The following is a 6,722-nucleotide window of genomic DNA, read 5'->3' as shown; positions in this document are numbered from 1 at the left end:
GTGAAACAAACCAGTCACCAAAAGACAAGCACTGTATGATTCAACTTTTATGAGGACCCTAAAGTAGTCAAGTTTAGGCTGGGTGTGGTGGCTCATGCCTGCAATCCCAGCACTTTGGGAGGCCGAGGTGGGAGGATCATCTGAGGTCAAGAGTTCCAGACCAGCCTGGCCAATATGGTGAAACCCCGTCTCTACTAAAAATACAAAAATTAGCCAGGAGTGGTGGCGGGCGACTGTAATCTCAGCTGCTCAGGAGGCTGAGGCAGGAGAATCGCTTGAAGCCAGGAGGTGGAGGTTGCAGTGAGCCAAGATCTCCCCACTGCACTCCAGCCTGGGCATCCCAGCAAGACTCAGTCTCAAAAAAAATTTTAAAGTAACTACATGCAGTGGCTCATGTCTGTAATCTCAGAGATTTGGAAGGCTGAGGTGGGAGAACTGCTTGAGGCCAGGAGTTCAAGACCAGCTAGGCAACACAGTGAGATCTCAGCTCTACAAAAAATTTCAAAAATGATCTAAGTATAGTGGCTTGCACCTATAGTCCTAGCTACTTGGAAGGCTGAGGTGGGAGGATCACTTGAACTCAGGAGTTGGAGATTGCAGTGAGCTTTGATTGTACCACTGCACTTCAGCTGGAGCAATAGAGTGAGACCCTATCTCTAAAAAAAATAAATAGGCCAGGCCCGGCGTGGTGGCTCACATTTGTAATCTCAGCACTTTGGGAGGCCGAGGTGGGTGGATCACCTGAGGTCAGGAGTTCAAGACCAGCCTGACCAACATGGAAAATCCCCATCTCTACTAAAAATACAAAATTAACCAAGCATGGTGGTGCATGCCTGTATTCCCAGCTATTGAGGAGGCTGAGGCAGGAGAACTGCTTGAACCTGGGAGGCGGAGGTTGCGGTGAGTGGAGATTGCACCACTGCACTCCACCCTGGGCAACAAGAGCAAAACTCCATCTCAAAAAAATAAAAATAAATAAAAAATAAATAGGCCAGATGTGGTGGCTCACACCTGTAAGCCTAGTAATATGGAAGGCTAAGGTGGGAAGACTGCTTGAGGCCAGGAGTTTGAAACCAGCCTGGGCAACATAGCAAGACCTCGTGTCTATTAAAAATTAGCCTGGTGTGGTGGCACGCACCTGTAGCCCTGGCTACACAGAGGCTGAGGCAGGAGGATTACTTGAGCCCAGGAGTTTGAGGCTGCAATGAGTTGAGATTGCACCACTGCACTCCAGCCTGGGCAAGATGAGACCTTGTCATTCATTTATTCATACATACATAACATTTTGTTTTAAACCCAGAACTTTGTTTTTAGGTTTGCATCAAGCAAAGTCGTTAATGTTAGGTCAACATTGTTTTCTTTTTTTTTCTGAGATGGAGTCTTGCTGGAGTGCAGTGGTGTGATCTCAGCTCACTGCAACCTCCGCCTCCCAAGTTCAAGCGATTCTTCTACCTCAGCCTCCACAGTAGCTGGGATTACAGGCATGCACCTCCACACCCAGCTAATTTTTGTATTTTTAGTAGAGATGGGGTTTCGACATGTTGGCCAGGCTGGTCTCGAATTCCTGACCTCAGGTGATCCACCTGCCTCAGCCTTCTGAAGTGCTGGGATTACAGGTGTGAACCACCACACCTTGCCTATTGTTTTCAAATATTGCCTTTGATTATAAATAATGTTCCAAAGATAGATTAATATTAAATTATATTAACAAAATGTGATAATGAAAACGTGTAATAATTACCTTTTATTTTTATTATTTTTTTTGAGATGGAGTCTCGCTCTGTCACCCAGGCTGGAGTGCAGTGGCGCGATCTCAGCTCACTGCAAACTCTGCCTCCCAGGTTCACACCATTCTCCTGCCTCAGCCTCCCGAATAGCTGGGACTACAGGCACCAGCCACCAGGCCCGGCTAATTTTTTTGTATTTCTTTTTAGTAGAAACGGGGTTTCACCGTGTTGGCCAGGATGGTCTCCATCTCCTGACCTTGTGATCCACCCAACTGGGCCTCCCAAAGTGCTGGGATTACAGGCATGAGCCACTGCACCCGGCCAATAATTACCTTTTAAAAGAGCCCTTTAACTGGCTGGGCACAGTGGCTCACACCTGTAATCCCAACACTTCGGGAGACCAAGGCGGGTGGATCATGAGGTCAGGAGATCGAGACCAGCCTGGCTAACGTGGTGAAACCCCGTCTCTACTAAACAAAAAACAAACAAACAAACAAAAAAGTTAGTCAGGCATGGTAGCGCACGCCTATAGTCCCAGCTACTTGGGAGGCTGAGGCAGGAGAATCGCCTGAACCTGGGAGGCGGAGGTTGCAGTGAGCCGAGATTGTGCCACTGCACTCCAGCCTCGTGACAGAGCGATACTCCGTGTAATTAGAAAAAAAAAAAAAAAAGCCCTTTAACATGAATAAACGATGTAATTACACTTCTATTTAAGTTGTGGTTTTTTGGTTTTTTTTAAATTTAGAAACAGGGTCTCATTCTGTCACCCCAGCTGGAGTGCACTGGCAAAATCATAGCTCACTGCAGCCTTTGATTTCCTGGGCTCAAGCAATACTCCACCTCAGTCTCTTGAGTAGCTGAGACTACAGACGCATGCCACCATGCCTGGCTAATTTTTAAATTTTGTTTTGGAGACAGCATCTCACTATATTGCCCAGGCTGGTCTCAAATTCCTAGCCTCAAATGATTCTCTGCCCTGGCCTCTTAAAGCACCGGGATTACAGGGGTGAGCCACCACACTCAGTCCCCTTCTTAAAAATGTAGAAAACATCACCCTTTGCTCGATACATTGCTGTGAGAATCGAATGAAATATTAGTTTTGAAAACACCTGGTGTGGACCGGGTGCAGTGGCTCACAGCTCTAATCCTAGCACTCTGGGAGGCCAAGGCAGGTGGATTGCTTGAGCTCAGGAGATGGAGATCAGCCTGGCCAACATGGTGAAACTCTGTCTCTACAAAAAATTAGCTGGGTGTGGTGGTGTGTGCCTGTAGTCCCAGTGACTCAGGAGGCTGAGGTGGGAGGATGGCTTGGGTCCAGGAGGCCAAGGCTGCAGTGAACCTTGATCACACCACTGCACTTCAGCCTGGATGAGAGACCATGTCTCAAAAAGGAAAAAAAAAAAAGAAAACACCTGATGTTAACAAAATACCTTAGCCTGAAAGAAGAAAGAAAGGAAGGAAAAAGAAAAAGAAAGGAGAGAGAGAAAGAAAGAAAACAGCTGGTGAATTCTTCAAGGCACAGTGCAAAAGTTAGTTATTCACAATAGGAGAAAGACAATGCCTTCAACTTGATTCTCAGTCTGCCTCATAGAGCTTCAGGGCCATCTCAGGACAGAATGGCAATTCCTTCTCCAAGGGTGACCTTTCTTTCTGTTTCCTTTGGGAGAAAAATGCACACATTTGCAAAAGCCATGTCGAATTCTGTAATTTATTTTCTTTGCCTGATGATGACTGTAAAAAACAAAAATGAACATAACACTGTAATTCTGAGGGTGAAAGAGTCAACTGATAGCCACTGCATGTGTAAATCCAACATTTATAATGCAGAAACGGTTTTTGGTAATCCAGATTCAGCCTCCACTTCCACACCATTTCCAATACAGACTCGATGACTCACACGGCAATGACCACCTTCTGCAGCATCCCTCAGATGACACTGACCTTTTCTAGACAGAGGCCACACACCAGTCCAGTGGCTCAATACTCCTTGCAAACCGGCCTATCTTTCTAGAAAGCCCCCAAAGAACTGTGAAATGTGCCCCTGAGTACACCTGCGCTGAGCTCTTCAGTGTGATCACATGCTGGGAGTAAAAGAGTTCTGTCAGAGAGCAGGTGTGGAACAGAAATCCTACAGTTGGGAAGCTTGTTGTTTTCTGAAATTTCCAAATTGTTTAGGTCCTAGGGTGATTGAGTACTCCCTATGACTGTGTCAGAACCAGGCCTTTGAAGAGATTCACATACCTCTGGCCCGGGTACCCCTCAGAGTATTTGTTATTTAAGCAAGAGCCTAGGGCCTCCAAAACTGCTTGGCTGGTGAAATTCTCCACGGCAATCAGCTCCAATCCAACCCTCTGCCGGTTACTCTCCTCCTTAATGATTTTGTAAACCTTATGAGAAGAAAACAGATGCTTGATATTCAGAAATTTTAGTTTAAAATAGACACTCTTTCACATTAATATTGATTGTGCCTTCAGAAGCTGACCTTAACCCAAATAACATCAAGGACTCTCATAACACTTAAGGAATAGAATGAATCCTTCTCAAAGGTTTTAGTATCTGAGAAAGCACTAATCAATGAATTAAGAAAAACAAAATGATGGCCAGGCGTGGTGACTTACGACTGTAATCCCAGCACTTTGGGAGGCAGAGGCTGGTGGATCACCTGAGGTCAGGAGTTCTAGACCAGCCTGGCCAACATGGTAAAACCCCATCTCTACTAAAAATACAAAACTTGGCTGGGTGCTGTGGCTCATGCCTTTAATCCCAGCACTTTGGGAGGCCAAGGCGGGAGGATCACCTGAGGTCGGGAGTTCGAGACCAGCCTGACCAACATGGAGAAACCCTGTCTCTACTAAAAAATACAAAATTAGCCGGGTGTGGTGGCACATGTCTGTAATCCCAGCTATTCGGGAGGCTGAGGCAGGAGAATCACTTGAACCCGGGAGGCAGAGGTTGTGGTGAGCTGAGATCGCGCCATTGCACTCCAGCCTGGGCGACAAGAACAAAACCCATCTCAAAAAAAAAAAAACAAAAAAAAACACCTTAGACGGGTGTGGTGGCAGGCGCCTATAATCTCAGCTACTCGGGGGGCCGAGGCAGGAGAATCGATTGAACCTGGGAGGTGGAGGATGCAGTGAGCCGAGATTGCACCATAGCACTCCAGCCTGGGAAACAAGAGCGAGACTTCATCTCAAAAAAGAAAAACAAAATGATTGAAGAGAAAGTTATCTGTAAGTGTCCCACCTAATTTTTAACACCACTATCCTGTTATTTTTATCCCTACATTTCACCAAGTTTCTCCCTCCCTGAAACTTATTCCTCGTTCCTCTTCCTTAAAAGAAAAGATGCTTTAGGCCAGGCGCAGTGGCTCACGCCTGTAATCCCAGCACTTTGGGAGGCTGAGGTGGATGGATCACGAGGTTAGGAGATAGAGACCATCCTGACTAACACGGTGAAACCCCGTCTCTACTAAAAAATACAAAAAATTAGCTGGGTGTGGTGGCAGGCACCTGTAGTCCCAGCTACTCAGGAGGCTGAGGCAGGAGAATGGCATGAACCCGGGAGGTGGAGCTTGCAGTGAGCCGAGATCACGCCACTGCACTCCAGCCTGGGCGACAGAGCGAGACTCCATCTCAAAAAAAAAAAAAAAAAAAATTAGCCGGGCATGGTGGTGGGTGCCTGTAATCCCAGCTACTCAGGAGGCTGAGGCTGGAGAATCCCTTGAACCCAGGAGGTAGAGGTTGCAGTGAGCCAAGATCATGCCATTGCACTCCAGCCTGGGCAACAAGAGTGAAACTCTGTCTCAAAAAAGTAAACAAGCAAGTAAAATAAAATAAAATAAAGGTGCTTCCAGATGTCTACATAGATCTATATTCCCTGTGAACTGTCAGGAAAGGGTCAACTGTCAGTGACCTCTCCCCCTTCTCTGCTTTCCTCCAGAGCACCCTGCACAGTGGTCCACACTTTGAAGAAACCCAGCAATCTTTAAATTTACCCTCAAAGGATTTGTAGCCATTTTGTCTACCACCAACTCTAAATCCAGCAGGATAATACTCATTTCAAGGCTATCCCTAATTAATTTGTAATGAGAACTAGAGATTTAAATGAAGGCCTCCAACATAAAAACATCTGTGAAGACCCCACAAATCTCACCTCAACATCACTGTCTTTGAGGGGCTGTGCCACCATCTTGTCATGTGAGGACCACAGGTCAGCATCCTTGTGGGCCCCGTTGACTGGCATCGTCATTGCACTGGTGCGAAGCTGACTAAAAAAATGGGAAAAACATGTGTAGCTTCCAGAATTAAATTTATTTATTTATTTTATTTATTTTTTATTTATTTTTGAGATGTAGTCTTTGTTGCCCAGGCTGGAGTGCAGTGGCGTGATCTTGGCTCACTGCAACCTCTGCCTTCCAGGTTCAAGAGATTCTCCTGCCTCTATCTTCCAACTACAGATGCATGCCACCACGCCTGGCTAAGTTTTTGTATTTTTAGTAGAGATGAGGTTTCACTGTGTTAGCCAGGATGGTCTCAATCTCCTGACCTTGTCACCCGCCCACATCAGCTTCCCAAAGTGCTGGGATTACAGGCGTCAGCCACCGTGCCCCACCTATTTATTTTTATTTTTTTGAGACAAGAGTCTCACTCTGTCACCCAGGCTGGAGTGCAATGCTGTGATTTTGGCTCACTGCAACCTCCGCCTCCTGGGTTCAAGTGATTCTCCTGCCTCAGCCTCCCAAGTAGCTGGGACTACAGGTGTGCGCCACTGTGCCTGGCTAATTTGTGTATTTTTCATAGAGATGGAGTTTTACCATGCTGGTCAGGCTGGTCTTGAACTCCTCTCAAGAGATCCACCTGCCTCGGCCTCCCAAAGTGCTGGGATTACAGGTGTGAGCCACCATGCCCAGCCCAAGCATTACACTGAATGAAAGCTCATCACAACCTGTTAGTTCTATCAAGTTGCTAAACTAACACTTTTTTTAGCCTTTCCCTC

At 46.4% G+C, this 6,722-nt stretch overlaps 1 protein-coding gene across 1 annotated transcript; it reads right to left on the bottom strand.

The window, feature by feature from the left end:
• Positions 1-3,423: 3,423 nt before the first annotated feature.
• Positions 3,424-5,988, bottom strand: LOC134738617 (serine hydroxymethyltransferase, cytosolic-like). The gene is made up of 2 exons (XM_063655356.1): positions 5,880-5,988; positions 3,424-4,114 (listed from the first exon to the last, which is right to left on the bottom strand). Exons 1-2 carry the CDS (start codon positions 5,973-5,975, stop codon positions 3,926-3,928), a joined length of 285 nt encoding a protein of 94 aa, XP_063511426.1. The 5' UTR covers positions 5,976-5,988; the 3' UTR covers positions 3,424-3,925.
• Between the last annotated feature and the right edge of the window lie 734 nt (positions 5,989-6,722).

Source organism: Pongo pygmaeus, chromosome 19, assembly GCF_028885625.2.
Source record: "Pongo pygmaeus isolate AG05252 chromosome 19, NHGRI_mPonPyg2-v2.0_pri, whole genome shotgun sequence".
Taxonomy (NCBI): domain Eukaryota; kingdom Metazoa; phylum Chordata; class Mammalia; order Primates; family Hominidae; genus Pongo; species Pongo pygmaeus.
Note: the sequence above shows the minus strand (reverse complement) of the source record. Positions and strands in the feature narration are given on the sequence as shown.

Coding starts and splice junctions, on each gene's coding strand:
- LOC134738617 (XM_063655356.1), bottom strand. CDS start 5,975: ATGACGATGCCAGTCAACGGGGCCCACAAGGATGCTGACCTGTGGTCC. Junction 4,115..5,879: donor TCAAAGACAGTGATGTTGAG/GTGAGATTTGTG, acceptor TCTTCTCATAAG/GTTTACAAAATCATTAAGGA.